This window comes from Stenella coeruleoalba (assembly GCF_951394435.1).
Source record: "Stenella coeruleoalba genome assembly, chromosome: 19".
Taxonomy (NCBI): Eukaryota; Metazoa; Chordata; class Mammalia; order Artiodactyla; family Delphinidae; genus Stenella; species Stenella coeruleoalba.
The window spans coordinates 17,639,520-17,661,506 of NC_137165.1; the positions used below are offsets into that span (position 1 = coordinate 17,639,520).

The window sequence follows — 21,987 nt, forward strand, 5'->3', positions numbered from 1 at the left end:
TCAAACCATAAGACAGAGATCAGAGTTCAAAAGACAAGTAGGGAAGCAGGAGGAGCCCAAGTATTGGGCCCAGAAAACCACAGCAGGGGAATAAGCTTCTTCCTGGGTTTGACAGGCGTGGCAGAAGGGGGGATAGGAAACATAGCGCCCATGATCCAATGGAGGGAAGCAGGTAGGCAGGCGCGGGGCAGGATGGGGCCAACATTCCTTAAGCACCTACAGTGTGCCACCCGCTCTGCTAGGTGCTAGAAACCTGTCATTGAGAGATCCTCTTAGCAGTCTTGGGGTAGGTGCTTTTGTCTCCATTTCTCAGATGTGAACACTAAGGCTTAGAGTGTCAGATGAGCTTGTGAAGACTCATCCCTGAACCTGACAGGAGTTTATGGAGAGGGTCATGACTGAGGAGACAATGGGCCACACAGCAGATGGAGTTTTCTATGGAAATATTATTTTATTTTATTTTATTTTTTTATAAATTTATTTATTTATTTTTGGCTGTGTTGGGTCTTCATTGCTTCTCAGGGGCTTTCTCTAGTTGCGGCGAGCAGAGGCTACTCTTCTTTGCAGTGCGTGGACTTCTCACTTTAGTGGCTTCTCTTGTTGCGGAGCACGGGCTCTAGGCTCACAGGCTTCAGTAGTTGTGGCACACGGGCTCAGTAGTTGTGGCTCGCGGGCTCTAGAGCGCAGGCTCAGTAGTTGTGATGCACTGGCTTAGTTGCTCTGCGGCATGTGGGATCTTCCCAGACCAGGGCTCGAACCCGTGTCCCCTGCATTGGCAGGCGGATTCTTAACCACTGCGCCACCAGGGAAGTCTGGAAATATTATTTTTGTAACCAACATTATTGTTTTTAAATACAGAAACGTGTCATATTTCTATTAGCCCGCGTTAAAAGCTGAAGCAAATGTGTTAAAATTGTGTGTGACAAAAGTATGTCTGTGGGAGACGAGACTTTTTAAAAAGTGTCCAGGGTTGTAGTACTTGTGCACGAAACTCAATGCCAGGGTAGTAATGACAAGCACACTCATATTGAGGTCGTGGGAAGCAAGCGCCTTAGAGACCTTACCGCACGAGACAGATACAATTTTATTCCCATTTTACAGCTAATGGGACTGAGGCTCCGCTGTTAAACAGGTTGCCTGAGGTCGCCCAGCTGGAAAGTGGTGGATTTGGGACCCACAGTCAGGTCTGTTGGAGAGGAGAGAGGCAGCCGTGTCCTAGTCCTGCCCTGAGCGGGCTCTGACAGGAGCCGGGGAGCTGACGGACCGAGCTGAGGTCTGGGCGACAGAAGCAGCGACCGAGCTCTCAGTGCCAGGTGTGAAGATGAGAGTTGCCACCCGGTTACCGTCCAGCTGGCCGGCCCCTCACCTGGCACCTGAGACGGCAGGCAGTGCGCCCTGCTGGCTGGGTCCAGACTTGTGTCCGAAAGCAGTTGGCCGTGCCAGGTGGTGGGGCTCCTTGGCTTAAGCCCTCACACGCTGAGTCACAAGCAGGAAGAAGTCCACTCACCGGAGCTCGAGTCCCCGGACCTTGGCTGGGAGCTGCCCTGGGGCGGGCTGGTGGAGAGACAGCCCCGTCCCTCCTGGAGGAGCTCAGCCTACGAGGATGTAGAGACCCACAGCGATGCGTGCTCCAGCTGTACCCCAGGAGGGGGCAGCGGATTCCGCCCTGGGGGGCGGAGGGCAAGCACAGGGGACTGGCTGCACCAGGCTGGGCTTTGAAGGCCGAGTCCTGCTAATCGTCCCAAGAGCTTCCCTGACACCTTCACTGTGTGCACCCCACCGTCTCCACCTCCAGGCCTCCCACCCACCCCGGATGGGTCCCGTTTCCTGACAGGGCTCAGCCAGGCACTCATTCCAAGCTGCGTGGGGGGCACTGGAGATCCACCTGGTCCCTGCCTCCAAGAGCTTTATTCTAAGGGGAGAAGGCAAGACCATACCCAGGAAAATTGTCAGTAATGTAAATGCAGACAAAGAGAACTGCCTTGAGGGGACTTCCCTGGCGGTCCAGTGGGTAGGACTTCACGCTCCCAATGCAGGGGGCCCGGGTTCGATCCCTGGTCGGGGAACTAGACACCGCATGCATGCTGCAACGGAGTTCGCATGCCGCAGCTGGGAAGCCTGCGTGCCGCGGCTAGGACCCGGCACAGCCTAAATAAATACATATTTTTATAAAAGAGAGAAGTGCTTCGAAGAAATTACAGAGAGTGAAGGGGAGGGAGTGGTGGGGGGGGTGGTCATCTCTAGAGGGGACTAGAGACATAAGGGATGGAGGCGGGTGAAGCTGGGGGTGGGACCAAAAGCAGAGAAGTGTAAAGGTCCTGAGGCAGGAAAGAGCTTGGTTGATTTGAGAGCCGGCAAGAAGGCCGCCGTGGCAGGCGATGGAGACGGGGGGGGGGGGGGGGGGGGGGGGGGGGGGGGGGGACTGGAAGGTGGGGCAGAGGCGCCTGAGAGGAAGGGGCCGGGCGGGACGGGGTGGGGGAGTATAGGGTTTATCCTGGGTGTCGTGGAGGCCAGGTGAAGGTTTTCCCTTGGGAAGTGACAAGACCTACTTGGTGTTTTAAAGAGATCCCCGGGGTGGGCGGAGGGGGGCGGGTGTCAAGACCACACTGGCATCAAGGTGGCCAGTAAGGTGGCTGTGCGTTCGTCCAGGGAAGAGGTGGTGGCAGCTTGGCCAAGGACGCTGACAGGCAGGTGGGTTGGGTGGTGAGAGGAAGTGAGCTTGGCTGATGTTGGGGGGAGGAAGGAGTCTTGAAGGACCAGCCTGCGGTTCTCACCTGGGCTCCTGGGTGGATGTTGGTGCCCTGTGCTGAGCTGGGCTGCAGCGTGGGGAGGGGGATTGAGGGAGGCACCGGGTTCGGAGGGAAATTCAGCAGTTGGTTGTGGACATGTGACTCGAGATGCCCACTGGAGGGTGAGTTGAAGACGTTCACATGCAGTGATGTGCGTCCAGATCCCCTTTAGGTCAGAGCCCCTCCCTCGTTCTCCCATCTGCCGGGAGCGCCAGCCGCAGCAGGCCCTCCCCAGGCTGCGGCCAAGGCCCAAGATTACAGACCCTTCCTGGGGGCATCCTGCATCCCACGACTGGTCCATGTGGGGATGCGAGGGTTTCGTCCCCTTGCCTTTTTGGGGGGACAGCTCTGAAGGGCCATCCCAGCACCAGAGCAGCTGTGGGGTCGTCTGAGACCTCATTAACAACTGCATTGCTGTCCACCTCTCCCTCTGCTCCGTCCTGCTTCCCTTGCTGCGTTGATCCCTAACTCTCTCCTCAGTAAACTTCCTCCACGGACGATTGGATACAATAGTTGGAACCTCGGAGGAGAGGTCCAGGCTGGACATAAACCTTTGGGAGCCCTAGGAAAAAGAGAAATCACTCCTTGGGGAAGAGACCAGGAGGGCCGGCATCCTAGAAGCCAGGCTGAAAAACTGAAGGGGCCAGGTCCACTGGGTCAAGTGCTGCAGTGAGGTGAGGACCCACGTGGCCCTGGTTTATTTATTTCCACCCTGTGGGGTTTAGGGAGGGATTTTCAAAGCCAGGGCATAATCTGGTATGGAGATGAACTAGTGGAGAAAGGGACATTGGTGATGCAGAGCGGCTGGGCGTGAGGTGGCCGCAGGGACAGAGAACCTTCAAGGGGGCGGCGCCCAGGATCTGAGGAACGGGATCCATCTGGGAACCACATACTGCAGCGGTCAGAAGGCAGTTAAGGCACCTGCACAGGTGGGTGTGCAGACGTGTGGAGGGGACAGGAGGCGGGTCTCTTCCGGTCGCTTCTATTAAGCACAGTGTCAGTTGCGTGTGAGCAGTGGGGAGGCAGTGCTGGATGGAAAGGAGGAGAACCGACTTAGCCTGATGGCTCCCAACTAGCAAACGGCAAAGGTGTGATTCAAACCCAGCCGGAAACTAACTTAAAAAGCCTGGGCTCTGGGCTTCCCTAGCTGGAGAAAGCACAAGGAACAGCAAAGGTGTCCGTTACCCGGTCAGCAGGTAATAGAGGTAGCAGCAATACAGATAGGTATGGAGCTATCCCGGTGCTAAGTATTTTTGTGAATCGCCGTCAGATGCATGGTCTGCTGTGCCACTGGCCTACATCTGTAAGTGTTCTTCACAAGTTATTTCATTTAACACTCAGCTCCCACCCTGTCCCTCAGTCACCCTGTAACACAGATACAGTTGATCCTCATTTTCTGCAGATTCCATATTTGCAACTTTGCTTACTTGCTAAAATGTATTTGTAACCCCCAAATTAATACTCACAGTGTTTTCGTGCTCATTTGCAGACATGCTCAGGGATGAAAATTTGAGTCGCCCGACTGAGGTCGAACAAGATGTGACTCTACTTTTTAGCTCATTCTGTAAACAAGTGTCCCTTTAACAGTCTTTTTCGTGCCATGTTTTTGCATTTTTGTGGGTGTTTTTTGGGGGGTGGGTTTCGCTGTTTAAAATGACTCCCAGATGTAGTACTGAAGTACCGTCTAGTGTTCCCAAGCGCAGGGAGGCTATGATGTACCTTATGGAGAAAATACGTGTTAGGGAAGCTTTGTTTAAGCATGAATTATAATGCTTTCGGCTGTGAGTTCAACGGTAATGAATCAACAACATCTAATAACGTGTGTCTTTAAACAAACACGCATAAAACAAAGTTATGTATTGATTGGTTGACGAAAATGTTGTGATCAGAGGCTGGCAGGAATTGACTTGAACGCCAGCTATGGGAAGCAGAGCTGAAGCTTGAGCCTGGCTGGCCGGGCGCTCGAGCACTTCCCGGCCATGAATGTGGCCTTGTGGTCCAGTGAGACAGCAGGGGGCCCGGCCTGGAAGAAAGGTTTCTTTCTCAGGGCAGCCCCTCCCTCCCCTGCGCTGGCCTCCTCTGGGCTCGGCCTCACCAGTGTCTGTACCTGAACACAGCGGCTCCTTCAATCCATCTGGCTGCAGCCACTGAGCCCTGCCAGGTTGCGGTTTTCCCCTAAGTGGGAGAAACACTGACTCAGTGTCCTGGGGCCAGGGCCTTTGGTTTCCCGTTGCCGAGCCCGGCCCCAGGAGGGAAGGCACAAACGAGGTGTGTGTGCCTGAGAGGGAGGCCAGCTCCAGCCTCCAGATGAGCCCAACCCGCCAGTTTATTCGGGGGCAGCCTGGCCCTCCCCAGCCCCCTTCACTCATGGGCTCTCATCGTGAAGAGCCCACAGCCCTACTTCTGTCATTTATGGGGTGGCTTGTTTGTTGTGGGTTTGGGGTGTTTTTTTAATCTCCAGATAATGTAGGAGAAAATTGTGGGGGACTGTGATTTCCAAGTAGAATTCCAGGCCCTTCAGGATATGTCCTTCCGACCTTAAAAAAGATGTAAGGTTGTGTGCATCCACTCCCAGCCTTTTCTGAGTTTGTCTCCTCTCAGGAGCCCGCTAAATTCCCGAGATTAATGACCTCCACCCTGGAGCATCCCTGGTGCAGGTCCTAAGTGCCGGCTGAGAACAGAGATGCAGGGAGAGCTCACAGGACTGTGAAGAGGGGCCGTGACCACGGAGAGGGGGGCTCAGAGGGCCTCGGGGCCCCACCCTGCCAGAGAACAGATGAGGGCAGGCGGTGGGCAGGTTACAGCCCAGATCGGCTCTGGGCAGGGTCGCGGTGACCCAACAGAGAGTGCAGCCTGGCTGCCAAGCTGTAAAACCGAGAAAGGAGCCTGGGCTTGTGTTCGGGGCTCATTTGAAACAGCCTCCGCACTCCTGTGGGGAGTGGAAAGAGCTGGTACAGAATGCCACAACCCTCCCTGAGCCTTTGTATACAGAAACTGCCACCCAGGGACACAGCTGTCACAGCAGCCGAGGCAGCGTTTAGACCCCAGCATCTCAAGAGAGCGGGGCCTCTCTGATGACTCACACACCCAGCACACACGTGTGCACATGTGCCGGTGCCTGGCAGGGCACCCTCACCCCTCTTAGCGCACAGCCCTGGGTGTCCAGTGGTGCTGGGGGGAGGGGGGAGGGCGGCGCTCTGCATCCCCTTCTTATATTTCCAGGTGGCTGGCCTGTGGTTTCTGCTCAGTGAACGTTGTTTGAATAAATGAGTAAACGAGTGAATGCATGAGTGCATGGCCTTGGTTCCACTGTGGTTGCTTTGGGGAAGTTATTTTACAAATCTGAGCCGCCCTTTCTTTGCTGCATCAGTCTCTGGGATCAGCTCCCTGGGTCTGAAGGCTGGCTCTCCACTTACTGGCTTTATGTCTTTGAGTAACCTCTTTGAGCCTTAGTTTCCCCATCTGTAAAATGGGGATAATACCTGCCTCATAGGCTTGTTGTGAAAGTTAAATGAGTTAATGTCATGTGAAGCCCTTAGAACAGAACCTCATGCACAGTAAGTGTCCTGTAGGTGTTTGCTATTCATATCTTTAAAATGAAGATAATAACATCATGTTATTGTTGTGTGTGTGTGAGTGTGAGTGTATGTTGGGAGCCTGGTGCATTGTTTTGCCAAGTGTGTTCCTTACAACACCGAGTTCTTTTGTTGTTAGAAGTTAAATGAGAAGAAGAGATCCTGTCCAAAGCTGGACAGCCTTGAGAAAACCCCAGGTTCAAACAAAGCGAGGAAGGTCTCTCTCCTGCTCAAGTGCTCTGTGACGTCTCCAAGGGGGAACCAAGAGTTCCGCCTGCGGATTCGACCACAGAGCCCATTTTTGCTTTCACAGTAGGATGGGGGCTCCACAAAATACATTTTTGGAAGCAATAAATATTTCTTTTTTCTTTTTTTTTTTTTTTTTTTGCGGTACGCGAGCCTCTCACTGTTGTGGCCTCTCCCGCTGCGGAGCACAGGCTCCGGACGCGCAGGCTTAGCGGCCATGGCTCACAGGCCCAGCCGCTTCGTTGCACATGGGATCCTCCCGGACCAGGGCACGAACCCGTGTCCCCTGCATCGGCAGGCGGACTCTCAACCACTGCGCCACCAGGGAAGCCCAATATTTCTTTTCTTTTAAATTTTCTTTTATTATTTTTTTTATACAGCAGATTCTTATTAGTTATCCATTTTGTACATATTAGTGTATACATGTCAATCCCACTCTCCCAATTCATCCCACTACCACCACCACCCCCGCCCCGCTTTCCCCCCTTGGTGTCCATACGTTTGTCCTCTACATCTGTGTCTCTATTTCTGCCTTGCAAACCGGTTCATCTGTACCATTTTTCTAGATTCCACATATATGAGTTAATATACAATATTTGTTTTTCTCTTTCTGACTTACTTCACTCTGTATGAGACAGTCTCTAGGTCCAACCACGTCTCTACAAGTGACCCAATTTTGTTCCTTTTTATGGCTGAGTAATATTCCATTGTATACATGGAATTGCATACAGTACAGTAGGGAGCCTGACAGGAGGCCAATCCCGACATACATTGTGTTCCTCACAGCAGCATAATTTATGTTTGAGGCATGGAAATCATGAAGCCAAGGAGTCATTTAGTCTCAGTGAAGGAGAGGGGAAGACTTCACATGGCAGTTCACACCTGAGTGGGGTTTTGAAGGATGAATAGGAGTTTGCCTAATGGACAGAGGAGGCAAAATGTTTGATACTCAAACAGCATCCCCAGTCTACTCTCAACCACCACCCCTTTCTGGGGTCAGTGTGGACCCTTCTGCCATTAGTAAGCTTTGTGACTGTAAGTCATTTCTTCTCTCCAGGCGTCAGTTTTCCATTTGTAAAATGGGATCCCTTCCAGCTTTAATGTGCTGTGATTTCATGTCTATATCGGCCTAGATGATATTAATTTCTAAAGAGTTCCCTTATTTGCAAAACACTTTCCAAAAGTTTTTGACCTTCTTTTAATGCACAGCCCAGCCTTACAAAGTTGTACTCTGTCCATTTGACTGAAGAGGAAAGCGAGTCTTGGTGAGCTAAAGTGACTTGCCCTTTGCCTATAAGTGGCAGAGCCAAGCCTCAAATCCAAGGCCTCGGACTCTGAGTTTGGGGTTCCACACGACCTCTAACTCAACTCATAAGCCTAAAATCCATCTGTGGGTTGCACATAAATGATCCTTGGTGGACCACTGGCCTCACACAGGCCCTGTGTCTGATATTACTGCTGACAAAAGGGGAGAAGGAGTGGAGACCATTGTGCGCCGAGGATGCCAGGCTCCACCTAAAGAAGTAGCTTAAGGGAAAGAGGTAAGCAGGGTGCCCTGTGAGAGGTGGAAGGCAGGACCTTGAGGACTGATTGCCAAGGGAAAGCTGTTTTAGCCAGACAGCAGGGTAAAGTCCAGGACAGCAGGCAGGGGCTCAGCTGCTCTTTCCAAAGCAAAAATTGGTGCCTAAATCCAGGGTGAAAATAATCCCCTGCCCCCAAAGTCTTTCTGTCCTGCTTCGGTTTCCTTCATAGCACGTGTCGTGGACATCATCCATTCATTTATTTGTTCATTGTCTGACTTCCCCCACTAGAAAGCAAGGGCCACAAGAACTGACTATTGATTACAGCTATATCTCCAGCTGGAACAGGGTCTGACCCATAGAAGATCGTGATTAAATATGTGTGAATGAATGACGGAATGAATGAATTAATGAACGATGCCTTGCCCTGCGATCGCTCCAACTCCTGATGTAGTCAGCAAGCCTTTGGCAAAGTATTCAATTGTTCCCAAACTTTGCGGCATTGCAGTCACCTGGGAATCTTTAAAAACGGCTGGTGGTGGGTGGGGGGCTGGGGGGGTGGGGTGGGGGGGAACTTCCCTGGCAGTCCAGTGGTTAAGATTCCACGCTTCCACTGCAGGGGGTGCACGTTCGATCCCTGGTCGGGGAACCAAGATCCCACATGCCACGCGGCACGGCCAAAAAAACAACAGCAAAAACCAAAAACGGCTAACGCCTGGCTTCCACCCCAGCCACTTGGATTCATTTGCTCTTGGTGTGACCTGGGCTTTGACTTTTTTACGCTCCCCAAGTGAGGCTAGTGTGCAGTGCAGTTTTGGAACTGTGGCTTCACTGTTCACTCCTAAAATCAGCGATGTGGGCTGCCAGGTCTGGGAGGTGGTAGGGAGGGTGGGGGGAGGCATTTGAAACAGAGGAGACTTGTTTATGCTCTCAAGGGTCTGCAGTCACCTGATGTTACCGAGAGTACAGGAAAGGGAAGTTTTCCCTCCTTGTCCTCTCCTGATGCAAGTCAAAGAAGACCTTGTTCCATTTCCTCCTCACCTGCCACCATCTCCTCTTAGATGATTGGATGAGTCAGAGGAAACGAGGTTCTCTCACCATTTTCCCCTCTTATTGGGTTTGTGTGAGTAAGAAAACCCATTGTTTACGTCTGCACAGGTTGACAAAAATAGAGCTCAGCCTTTCTGAACCCTCAGCCCAGTTCTAGAGTCAGTAAGACCTGGTCCTGCCCCGTCTGCTCCATGTCCAGCCAGACATCACGCAGGACCCCAGTCCCCAGGGCAGACTGCTGAAGGCATCCTGGCCGAAGGACAGCCACCAGCCCCGAGGTGTTTGCCAGTGGAAGGGGGCTCATGTTTCTGGGGCTCACACCTGGTCCAATATCTGCTCCTGGGAGAGCGTGTGCTGTAGGATGGGAAGTAATGTGCTGTCCAAACCGCAGCTTTCCAGAGGAAGGAATGGTCCCAGATGCCTCCTCTTCCCTACACAGTGCAGACCCCCTGGACAGGCCCCTGCTGGAGTGGAAGGGCTCTGCTTGTTGCAAGCGGCAGATTGGGAACGACTGGGAGTCGTTGTTTGGCTAATGTCAACACTGGGTAAAGCTCAGAGAGCTCTTTCCTGTTACAGTGATGCCCTTTATGCTTAGCCTGGCCTTCCATATGGCCCCAAACATGTGCAAAACGTTGCCTCTTTACACCCTCTGATGTTGAGCTAACTCCTGCGTGGTGACAGCAGAAGGAAAGTAGACATAGGTAGATAGCCGGGGTACAGAGAGAATTTACTGATCTCTTCCCTCACCTGGATCACCCAGATGACCATGTGTTTTCCGCCCCCGTAAGTTTCTGGAGGATCGTTAACGCCTGCTTGTCAGCGTTCTGTTGGCTTTTCTCTGGCTTTGGCATTCAGCGTCATGGGAGTATTCTGGTATCAACAATGGCAGAATCAGTTTCCTGACATAAAAAGAATTAATCAGAGGGACTTGCAGTCTAAAAATTACTCTTGGATACATTCCCTGGGAGAGGGTTTCTGATTTTTTTTTTAAAGCCTTTATTTATTTTTAAAATATTCCTTTATTTTGGCTGTGCCAGGTCTTAGTTGCGGCATGCGGGATCTAGTTCCCCGACCAGGGCTCGAACCCAGGCCCCCTGCATTGGGAGAGCGCAGTCCTACCCACTGGACCACCAGGGAAGTCCTGGGTTTCTGATTTTAATGAGATTGTTCTTTCTCTTGATAAGACAAGTCAGACCCCTTAGGAGACTCACAGCACCGGGCAAGCACTGTGAGGGAGTAACCTCCCTGCCACTCCCCACCCCCAGCCTGTCTGACCCCATCAGTAGGAAGGAGAGGGTCCGGCACTGGCAGTCAGGAGCCTGAGTTTCAGTCCTTGCTTATCTGGTATCTCACTGTGTGGCATTGGACAAATTCCCAGCCTTCTCCGAGCCACTGTCTTACCATTCATAGAATGGGGGACAAGTACTTTTGATACTTACCCAGAGAGTCTTCCTAGCTTAACATGGTTAGAGTCTATGACATCTAAAACACAGCTATGCTAAGGGACCAGAGTAGCTACCTCAAGACCCTCCTTGTCCCAGCCTCGTAGGTGGGGCTGTCTCAGAGACAGAACTATATTGCTTAATAACTGTGTCTCAGGCCCCTCTTGATCAGATGACACTGAGTCCTCCATGTGCCCTAGTCTGGGCTGGAGCCCTTAGTTCCCACATTCCATTTCAGAAACAGTAGTTCCCCACACCCCCTCCCGCCCGCCCCAAAACTATCACTGCTTCCCTGAATACTATGCAAGATGACAGGGCCTCTCCAGAAAGTCAATGGCCTCAGTTCTCCTGAGAATTCTAATCCTCCTGAGGTTCTAATCCTCCCCCTAGTTCCTCGCCAGCTTCTTGCCATATGGTAATTGATAATGGCTACTGTTTATTGAGCACCTGCTATGAGCCAGGCCCTGTTCTAAGTATTTTATGGGTCCTGATTATCTTCTTCGTCACACCAATCCTAAAATATGTACCACTATTATCTCCCACTTACAGATGAGGAAACTGAGACACTGGGAATTAAACCTGTCTGGAGTCATCCGGCTACAATGTGGTAAAGCAAAGAAATGACCCTCAGTTCTGGCTCCAGAGCTCTTGCACCTAATCACTGGGTCAGACTGGGGCTCATTCATGCCACTGGGAGTAACTAGCGGCTGGTATTTATTGAGTGCTTGCAGCTCAGGAGGCATTATAATAACTACTTTTGTTTTTGTTTTGTTTTTTGTTTTGTTTTTGGCTGCGCGGTATGTGGATCTTAGTTCCCTGACCAGGGATCGAACCCACGCCGGCTACACTGGCAGCGCGGAGTCTTAACCACTGGACCACCAGGGAAGTCCCCTAGGCACTTCTTTTATCATTCCATTTACACCTCACAACTGGAAGAGGAAAGGTCTTGTTTCCATTTTATAAAGTTGGAAAACTGAGGCTCTGAAACATTACATGACTTCCCCACGGCAAATTGTAGAACTGGCAGGCTTCAACTCAGTGTGTCCGATGCTAATGTCTTGTGACACTCCTCTCTGTCATGCTACTTTTCAGGACAAATACCTGGAGATGCTCCCCACCCCACCAGTTTGGGGAAAAATAAAGAGGGACCACTAGCAGCCCCCATCCATGGAGCTCTGGACCGTGTCCATCACGCTCCCCCCTGGTGGGGGTAGGGAAGCCAGGTCTGACTCTCCACTGACCTTCTCTGGGAGAAAGCCAATGATCACCTTAGGTTTCTGCTTCTCTTCCCCAGTTCTGCGTGACCCTGTCAAGTGACCTGCTTTCTGGAGCCCCACACTGCTTAGGGGCAACATGAGACGCGGAAGGGTAAAGGGGAAGCCGAGATAGAAACCCTGAATTCAGCCCCACCCTAAAACCTCACCTAAGGCAGCTGAGCTAAGGCCTCAGGTTGGAGCTGGGAAGGCAGAAAGAGCAGGCCCAGGGTGCATGGGCTCATTCACACACCACACCTTTGATGAATGCCTAAGATCAAGTGTACCCACCGGGCCAGGGTGCAAAACAACCCATGAGGTGGACTGTGCCATTCCCATTTTACAGATGAAGACACTGAGTCTGAGACGTTATATGACTTGTCCTAAGACTGACAGCTGGCAAATAGGATTCAAACCCAGGTCTGTCCGATTCCAAAGCCAGTGCTCTTTCTGGTACACCACAGCGCTCCTGCGTGTTTAGGGACTGTGGGGGTGGACACAAACTAGGGTGAGAAACAGCCTGTGGCCTCCGCACATAGATCTCTGAACTGCAGGGCATAAGCAGGGAGGAGAGGGCCAGCTGTGATGGAGTTTCCACCTCACCCACACTACCCCAGCCTCGCCCCCACATGTAGCCCTTGCCAGGAGGCCCCCCTCTGACTAATACTGTCCTTTTTGGAGAGTCCCCAGCAGGTCTGGGAACCCCAGTGGGATGCTTTGCCTCAGAGACAGGCCCTGGTAAACAGAAAGGTAGCTGGGAATTTATTTGCAAGGGAGATACTGGGGAGAAGGAAGTTGAGAGCAGAGAGCCAGAGACAAGGGGGCTGAAAAGCTGTGTGTGTGTGTGTGTGTGTGAGAGAGAGAGAGAGAGAGAGAATTGGTGTTGTACGAAAGGGTCCTGCCCATACCAAAATGCCACCTTGTTGGTCAGTGAGGACTCAAGGACAGCAAAGGTGGCTTCATACGGGCCTGAACCAGACAATTAGGAAGATAAATCCGCTCCCCACCCTCCCCCAGTTACACAATACAACGTCAAGTCAAAGGGAAACCACACTTGCAAAATTTGCCGGTTTACAGTTTTCCTTCTTTTAATCCGGAGCATAATGAAGAGTTATGAGGGGGCACATTTTGGACTTAAATTATATGTACTAGGATCCAACAGAAGGAGTCCGTTCCTTCTTTTGTTTTTTAGTTCTTGTTGCCGCTTGGTTCTTTGTATTCCCGTACTGGTTATAAAGACAGTTTTGACTTTACACGAAAAGATTGGGAAAGTTGTAGGTGGGATTCAGGATGAGAATCAATTTAGGAGTCACCAGACTCAGGCTGCTGGTGGTGGCGGGCTGTTGGCAGGTCTTCGTTCGCGTCCGCAGATGTGAACCAGGAAGCGCGGACAGCAAACTGAGAGTAGCCTGGAACAGGCAGCGGCGGCCACAGCGCCCGCCCGAGAGGCGCTTGAATTTACAAACTTCGTCTCCCGTAATCCCAAGGTCCCGGCCGCCCAAATCCCTGCAGCAGTAACCTTGCTGCGCGGGCTCGACAGGGACCCTCGCGAGCTCCACCTCCGGAGCGTCCCCTGGGGCCCGGTGAGGGGTGCAGTGGCCTGGGCCCGCCCCGCGGCCACGCGGCCAATGGTCGGCGCCGCCCCAGCCACCTGCCCCTACCTTAGGGGGCGGGGTTACCTGGGCCCCGCCCCCCGCGGCTCGGATTCCCTGGCCGCATTTCCTCCTCCTCTAGCCCCGCCCCCAGCGCGAGGCCCCGCCCCTTCGAACCCTGAGCCCGGGCGCCTTGTGATGTCACGGCAGCTTTGATACAAAGAGCCCTTCGGCCCACGCGGGTCTCCCGGCAACGAGCGCGGGTGGGGGCGGGGCCGGCGCCTTCAACTGGTGCCGAACCCGGCAAGCAGCCGCGGCTCGGACCGGACTGTTTCTGCGCCCTCCGCTCGGCCGGCCGCATCCCCGTCGGCCCCGCCGACCCGCGCCCGCCCACTTCTCGCCCTTCGGCAGCACACCGACCCGCGGCCGGACTGGGGATGCGCACCCCGCCGGTCCCCGGGGGCCAGGTAAGCGGCGGCCGGGAGGCTCGGGGTCGCGGGGCTCCGGCGACACGCACCTGGCCCGGCCCGCGGCCCCGCCACCGGGGAAGTTGCCGGAGCGCGGAACTTCGCCCGCCCCGGCAGGGTCCGCCCTGTCGGCCCTTGCCGGGGAGGTCGGGTTACCTGCCCCCGGCTTGCTGGGCCAGAGCGGGGAAGTCGCCCCCCCGCCTCCCCCTCCGACCCTCTGCCGGCGCCCAGGTGCGAGGTTGGGCAGCACTAGCCCTGGGGCGCGGGGAGACGAGGCCAATTCTCTCCTCGGCGCCGTTTCAGAAAGTGTTTTTAGGGGGACCCAGTTGGCCGGGAAAGAGGCTCGTTTGCCCGGACGCTTCCCTTGGGACATCCCGCGTCCTCGTGTCCCACCTCGGCTCCCAGCGTGCCTGCCCCTCCGGGACCAGTGTTGCCCCAGCTCCCTTCCCTTGGTCCCGCCGAGTCCCGAAGCGGGCTCTGCACGGCCGAAGATTTCCCGTAGCTTTTGGAGGCAACACCGTTCCCGGGCTTCCCTCGTTTCCGAGGGTCCCTGCCAGGCAAGAGGGAGGACCAGCCTAGTTCGGGGTTTGGGGACAGGGCCCTGCTCCTTCCCAGCCGAGAGGCTGCGGAGGCCGGAGGTGCGCGCGGGCTCCCAGCTCGTAGCTCTCTGGGCCGCAAGAGCCGGCAAGTCCGCCCCGGTAGTAGTTGCTGTTGTCACAGCCGCTTCTCTGCGGGCGACAAGCGTCTCTGAGGTCTTGGGGGAGCAGCCTCTGGAGAACAGTGTGTGTGCTGCAGGAACCCTCCCCAGCCCCAGACTTGATTTCTTCTCAGCTGTGCACGCTCCAGTGTTCGTCTTTCCACATTTCCCCTTCTTGCTAGCCCTGCTCTCCCACAGATGGCTGGAGGTGACACATCTTTCAGCCCCGAGGGACATGCCAGTATCCCTTGACTGATGGATAGGCCGCCTCCTCAGAAGAGTGTGAGGGGGCCGAGTTCCTGCACTCAGCCTATAGGACTTGGGTGGGAGCTCTCTGGTCTGGTTTCTGCGGATCCACCAAACCTCTGGCTTCCCTGCCTGGAGGCGGGTGCTAATCGCAGGGTCTCCTGGGAGGGGGCACCCCCAGGTCCTTTCCCTGGTGCAGTGTGGTTACAGTGATTGCCAGGGGGCGGGGGGGGGGGGAGGGTACCAGCTGTGTGTGTCTCAGACCTCTGCAGTAGAGTTCTCTGTCTCTCTCTCTCTCTCTCCCTCCCTCCCTTCCCTCCCTGTAACCGTGTAACCCAGCCTTTGTGGAGTCCTTGAGTCACTGCCATTGACTGGGGTCTTGCCACCCACCTGGCACCAGCTTACTCAGATAGACGGGCCCAAAGCTTACCCTGCTTGCCTGGCATTCGTGAAATGCCGATTACGTGCCCAAGGGCTACGACATGCAGATACTTCCCTCCCCTCAAGGTGTTTGAAGGCTGGTGGGAGACTGATAAACTGGGTCTGATCGCTCCCTTCCCAACACTGTGTCCCCAGCCCTCAGGCAGAGTTGATCTGGGTTGTCTCTGAGGCCCCCATGACTAGGCGTGTGCGTCCCCTGTGGGATTCTTGGGTAGCAGGCCGTTGCTTGGGCACATGCTTGCTGGGGAACAGCTTTGTAATTTGGTGACTCTGGCTTTGCTGGAGGGGTGGGGTGGATGACTAAGGCGGGCGGGAGATAAGACAGTGCTCAGGGGAGGGGCCGGACTAAGCAGGCCAGGTGAGCAGGCAGGAGGCGAGACCTTTGCCCCAAGCAAGACCAGTAAGAGAGACTATCCGGAGCCTGTGCATAGAAAGGACTTTCAGTCTAGCAAGGGCAGGAAGGAGGAGAAATTAGGGTGCCTGGAGCAGCCTGCACTGGGGAGGCACTGGGCTGCAGCTTGAGAGCTTGCTGGTGGGTGTTCTCCTGGCCCCCACTCTCCTTCCCTGCTGGCCTCTCTTCAGAGCGTTTGGACCCTTCCCAAAGCACACTGGCCCCTTCATGGCCTCTCCTAGCCTCCTCCCCTCCTGGTGGGTCCGGCTACCCTCACATCCAGGGCTGTCTCTTCAGCTGCTTACGGGGGCCTTCACGGCTCTCACCTTCCAGCGCCCTCCCCACCCCACATCAGAGTGGCTGGAAACTTCCTTTCCTAGGGCTGCGTTCTCTCCTCTGAGGTGGCCTGTTACGCCAAGGGATGTTTTCACAGCTGATTCTGCTCTAAGGGGGCTTCACAGTTTCACTTCACTTCTTATACTTTAGGTGTGGATAGGGAGGAGGCGCAGGGGAGCAGGGGGGAGGCTCCTAATAGCAGGTGAGCAAGTCCTGGAAGTAGGCACCTCAGGGACTCAGGACCTTAGGCAGGGGAGGGACAGCCTGGGCAGATGGAGCCCACCGTCTGGCCCTGTGCCCTGGCCCTGTGCCCTGGCCCTGTGCCCTGGCCCTGCCCCCCGGCGCAAGGCTTATTGCCTTTGGAAGAGGAAGCATCTGTCTGATCTGCCTGCTGTCCGGTGTTGGCAGTGGGCACAGTGCCCTGGTCTTGCTGGGCGTGCAGGATTCCTGGGGTTGGGCTGGGGTCCTCTGTGTCTTGACTCAGCACCTGAGCGTTGACGGCATCAAGTCATCGGCCCCTCGAATGAGGAGGACTGCTCAGGTCTTCCTACTGCCCAGTCCTGCAGCTGGATAACGTGCCCACGGCCAGCCGGGCATGGGACAGGCGTGTGGACTGGGCACATCCACCTGGCATCCTTCTGGACGTTGTGTGAACGTGTCTCCTGGCTGTGGTACACAGTCCCCTCCATCAGGTGGCTTCCAGGGCACAGATCCTTCCCCATGTCTGTTCACCCAGCCCCCACCAGGCACATTGCCCACTACAGGCAATTCATTCATTCAGCAATATTTGAGCGTCTAATTCGTGTTGGATTCTGTGCTGGGCACTGGAGACACAGCGGCGAACCCAGCCGGCAGCAGTCCCTGCCTCCACGGAGCTCACAGGGCAGCACAGGGCAGGCAAGCAGGTAAAGCCTGCAGCGCGGCAGGAGCGAACGCGGGGTCCTGGGGAGTGCTGGGCAAGGAGCTGTGCTTTTAAACGGAGTTGGCAGGGCAGTCCTCGCTGAGACGGTGGCCTCTGACCAAAGAGGCCCAGGCAGGGGAAGCAGCAACCGCAAAGGCCCTGAGGTGGGACCGCGGCCGGCGAGGTGCATCCGCGGACCTGCAGGGAGGCCGCTGTGACTGGAGAGTGAGCCAGGGGACGGGACAGAGAGGCCAGGGGTGCCTGACGCTGCCAGGCAACAGCCGGAATCCCAGGAGGAGAAGGTAGCACAGCTGACGTTAGAAACTCCCGGGCACAGAATGCATTTCAGTGCTCTGTCCTCTTCAGACCCTTGCTGTTGAGGGGTTTGGGCCTGAAGGTGTTCCTTGGGGAGAGGTGCCTGCATGTGGCCATCGCTGCATGGACTTCCTGCCCTTAGCGCGGGTCGGGTCAGATGAGCCTGTCTGAGTGGATATGGAAACCGTCCTTGCCAGACTGTTGATACGAGCCAAAACCACCGGGGTGCTGTCCGTACAGCTGTCTAAGCAGGCGGATCACGGTCGGGGCTGTCCCCGTCCCCACGGGCCAGCGCTGCGGGGGTGCAGCAGGTGCAGCGCTCAAGACTCATGAGGTAGCGGGCAGCCGCCCCTGGTCCGCGCTCTGGCCAGCCGCTCCCGGGCTCTGCTTCCTCGTCTCCTCCTTGGGCGCCCTCTTCACTCCCGCTGCTCATGGCCAGGTGGCAGCTCAATTCTGTGCCCCGGTCTCCTTAGGGGCCCAGCCGAGGTGCTCACGCACCTGATCTCTGTATAGCTGGGGGCCCCAAGCGTGCGCGCGCGCACGTGTGTGTGTGTGTGTGTGTGTGTGTGTAGTGGAAGAAGAGAATAGGCATCCAGAAATCAGTGCATCCTCTGAGGGGCGTGTGGAGGTCTGAGGAGGTAGCTCGGTGGTCCAGAGCCGGGGGCTCCGGGTGACCTCAGCCCAGCTTCGTCTGGCAGGCGGTGCGAGTAATACCGACTTTTCTAACCCCCCTTCTTGACTTCCTTCAGGAAAGGGGAAGTTGCCCGACTCTTGGGCATTGTTTTCATTGATTCAACCTGCTTCATCTTCCCAGGCAAGTGGGTTCTTTCCCAGCAATGTAAACACGACTCAAACGAAAGCAAAGCTCCGTAGCAGTTATTCTTAATATCTGAGGCTCTGCTCGTGGGCGCTTTTCTCTTGTAAGGGATCCAGAAGAGGAAGGCCTGAGCGGAGCTGGAGTGGGAGAGCGGGTGGGAACCCTCTCGCTCTTGAGTCATCTTTTGTCACCCCGACCCTCCTGCGCTCTGCAGGCCTAATTACCATAAAAAGGGGTCTCACGTGTGTCACGTGGCCAGTGCTGTCTGCAGTGGACCCGGGGTAAGAGAGCTGAGAGGGCTCTGCTCTCAGCACCAGACTGCAGTCTCCCTCTTAGGATAGGAGAGACACAGGAGCAAGTTTCTCCTTCCTGCACACCGGTTTTCCTGGGAGAAACACCTGCCTCAAAACACAGGTGCTGGGCTTCCCTCGTGACGCAGTGGTTGAGAGTCCGCCTGCCAACGCAGGGGACACCGGTTCATGCCCCAGACCGGGAAGATCCCACATGCCGCGGAGTGGCTGGGCCCGTGAGCCATGGCCGCTGAGCCTGCGCGTCCGGGGCTTGTGCTCCGCAACGGGAGAGGCCACAACAGTGAGGGGCCCGCGTACGGCTAAAAGAAAAAAAAAAACAAAAAGCACAGGTGCCTTCATCTCATGCTCGGTAACCCAATGCCTGTTTTCTTAAAACAGAAAAGAAGTGTCAGAGCCAGGAAGCACCTGGGTCTAGGTCCTGGCCCTGCCGCTTGCTAGCTATGGGACTTTGGGCAAGCTACCTCGCCTTGCTGAGCCTCAGTTTCCCCACTCCCAGAATGAGAGTGATAATAGTATCCACCTCACAGGGTGATGATGCAGGTATAATGAGCTGCTGTGACCTAGAATACCCGGAGCGGGTTCTGACACACGCTTGGCTGGGGCCTGGTGGACGGTTAGGCAGCTAGAAGCAGGATAGTGTGGTCCCTGAGAGCCTGGGCTCCGGAGTTGGGCTGTCTGGGTTCAGGTCCTGGTTCTGCCAGTGCTGTGTGTGCGGAATCTTAGGCAAATCATTTAACCTCTCTCTGCCTCCGTTTCCTTGTCTGTGAAAAGAGAATGATGCTATTACCTCTCTCATAAGGTTGTTACGTGGATCAAATATGTAAAGGTATGAAAAGCACTTAAGAATGCTTGGCTTACAAGCGAGCTGTTATTTTTAGTTCCTTCAGGCTTCTGCTGGTTTGATTCTTGTGACTGATAACCTTAGCTCCTAACAGAAGTTCTTGCAGGGAAGATGTCAGCCCCAAAACAGGAAGGTGGCAGGGGAAAAACTCGGCTACCCGAGGACAGGAGGAGCAAGATTCCACTTCCTCAGCTTCTGTGCTTTTAAAGAAACCAACTTGGCCTTTGCAGATGCAGACTCTGGGGCTGGGTGAAGTGACTGGCGCCTGCCCGAGAGGCAGTCTGTGAATGAGATGCAAAGCACGTTCCCAGGTGACGGCCGTCTCCCCGGGGCTTGGTGGGGAACTGTGCCGGCTCCTTCCTCCCAGAGGCCGCCTGCTCTGCCGGCCGTGGCCCCTCTACCCAGGAGAGTGGGTCCGCACCTCTGCGCACTGCCCTTCGCCTCCAGCCGGGACCTGCCTCTCTGTCCACCTGTGCTCAGCTGGAAAAGCCAGCTTGGAGCAGGGCTGCCAGCACAGTCCCTGCTTTATTGAAGCACTGTGGGTCTGGCTGGCTGCAGGCCCCAGGAGATCTGGAGAGGGGCCAGGTAGGAAGGTGTGGGCTCTGCAGCCACCCGGCCACGTCGAGTGGCTGCCCTTGGTAGTTTTCCAAGGAGCAGACCTGCCTGTCTGTCTCGCTTGGCTGCTCAGAGGTCTGCAGCTCCACTGAGGCGAGGCTGGCCGGGCTGACTGGTCAGGTGGGTGGTGATGAGGACAGCCTCTGGCTGACAGTGTTGAGTAACCTTGAATGGATGGCCTCCTGGCGAAATGAGCGTTCTTGTTGACAAGGCAGGTCTGGCCAGCACACTGTTGTGTGATTATCTGCAAGAGTTATTAGCAAAGAAGGAGCCCACAGCAGCAGGTGTGTGCGTGTGCGCGCGCGTGCGCGGACGTGCATGCACGGAGTTGTCATTACCCTTCGGCGTACGCACGCGCACACACACAAAGGAACTGGCTGAGTCCCCGTTCCCCACCAATAGTCACACTGTATTTTACAGATTCTAAGACATAACTTTTTCCTCACGTTTTAACATCTCAAGTTGCTGTGTGTCATACATTTGCTGGTATGTTATACTTTAATTGACAGTGCCATTTCTTGGTACACTCGAGATAACAGTGCATCTTAAAATCAAAGACATCTTGGATTTGATGAAACACAGAAACTAGGTAACCACTAGAGAATTTGCATAATTTGCCCAGTTTCTTTGAGGAAGGAAGTAGGGCCACCTTGTAGTGGTGGGAGGATTTATAAAGCAACACTCTGATGTGGTTCAAGGGAATGAGCTTGGATACTGGGCAGACCTGGGCTCAGTTTCCAGCTTTACAGCTCAGAAGCTGTGTCGCCTTGGGAAAGTAGAGCAACCTCTCTGAGCCTTGGGTTGTTCCTCTACCAGATGCGGGTCATGGCTCCACAGTCATCAGGATTGTGTGCGAGGCACCTTTCCCTGTTTCTCTCTTGCTGGGTACTGTCTGAGATCATACTGCTCCCTTCCACCTGGGTTGAAAGGGAAAATGAAGGCAGGGAGTGGGTCCTTGGCCTCCCCAAGGTAGCAGAGGGAAACTGGCCTTCATATCTTGGCTTCCTGACTCAGTTGACAATCCTTACACATCATCTTTTCCTTCCTTCCCTCTTCCTCCCACTTTGTCTGAGTTTTCATTTTCACATGTTTCCCTTTAGCAACTTTCTTTCAAATCTCTCTCCTCTCCCTTTCTGTAAAATCTTCCCACATGTAGCCTCTTTGAAGCTCCCTGTGGTGGGAAAGGGGAGGGGGCTATGCCCTGTGGCCAGGGTGGCACAAGCCCCAGGAGCCTCAGCTGACAGTAGTCAGTGGTCTAGTGTGCTGTGGTCCCTGCAACCTTCAGCTCAAGTCCAAGTTCTGGTGCCACCAGCCCAGCTAATTCCTGTGCCCATGGCCTGCAGGGCTCAGCCTGAGAGGCTGCTCCAATGCTGAGTGTTGGACCCTGCCATCTCCCAGTGTGTTTAGCATTCCTGCACCTTCCTTGCTGTATTGAAATCAGACCTTGTTCAAACCCTAGTCCAGCTAGCTCTGTGACCTTTTCCAATTGGTTAACCTCTCTGAGCCCCAGTTTTCGCATCTGAACGATGGCTGACGCACAGGAACACCCAGCACATGCTAGGTGCCTAATAGATGCATTCTCTCCTGGTCTTCCTCAAATGTTTAAGACCACCCTGTGTTTTTTTAGCTGGGTGCCAAGGGCTCAGGGAGTGCCAGCGGACAGTGTCGCTCCAAGCAAATGCCCTGAGACAGATGGAGGAGTTCAGGGCAGGGAATAGCACGGGTGAAGGCATGGGGACCTGCCTGTATAAGCGGGATGTGGTGGGTGGCCTGGCTGGGCTGCAGGGGGAGGGAATGGGGTGAGCAGTCAGTGCCTTGGCACCTGTGGGGGGTGAGATTGACAAGGGGTGCTGCTCCCTAAGGGAGGAGCAGAGCTGGGGGAGCCGCGGGCTGAGGGCTCAGTGAGAGATGGTGGCTGGAGGGAGACCCTTCAGAGTGGGCAGTGGTCTTAAAGCTTATTTGTGTCAGAGGTCTCCTCTCTGCCTCTCAAGATGCTGATGAAAGCCAGTAGCCCCACTTCCTTAGTTTTGTGTATAGTGTCAGGGGTTGGCAGCCCAATTTTTTTTTTTTTAATAAATTTATTTTATTTATTTTTGGCTCCGTTGGGGCTTCGTTGCTGCGCGTGGGCTTTCTCTAGTTGTG

The 21,987-nt window shown here is 54.9% G+C and overlaps 1 protein-coding gene across 3 annotated transcripts in view; it reads left to right on the forward strand.

Moving 5' to 3' along the window:
• RAB11FIP4 (RAB11 family interacting protein 4) overlaps positions 1–21,987 on the forward strand; it is a 114,482-nt gene that overhangs the window by 62,032 nt on the left and 30,463 nt on the right. The window contains exon 1 of one of the 3 annotated variants that reach the window (XM_079905793.1): positions 13,652–13,934. The exons of the other annotated variants lie outside the window; for them this stretch is intronic. Coding sequence (XP_079761919.1) covers positions 13,905–13,934 — 30 coding nt within the window. The 5' untranslated portion in view covers positions 13,652–13,904. Of the gene's footprint in view, positions 1–13,651; positions 13,935–21,987 lie in introns of those variants that run through there. 3 annotated transcript variants of the gene reach the window in all.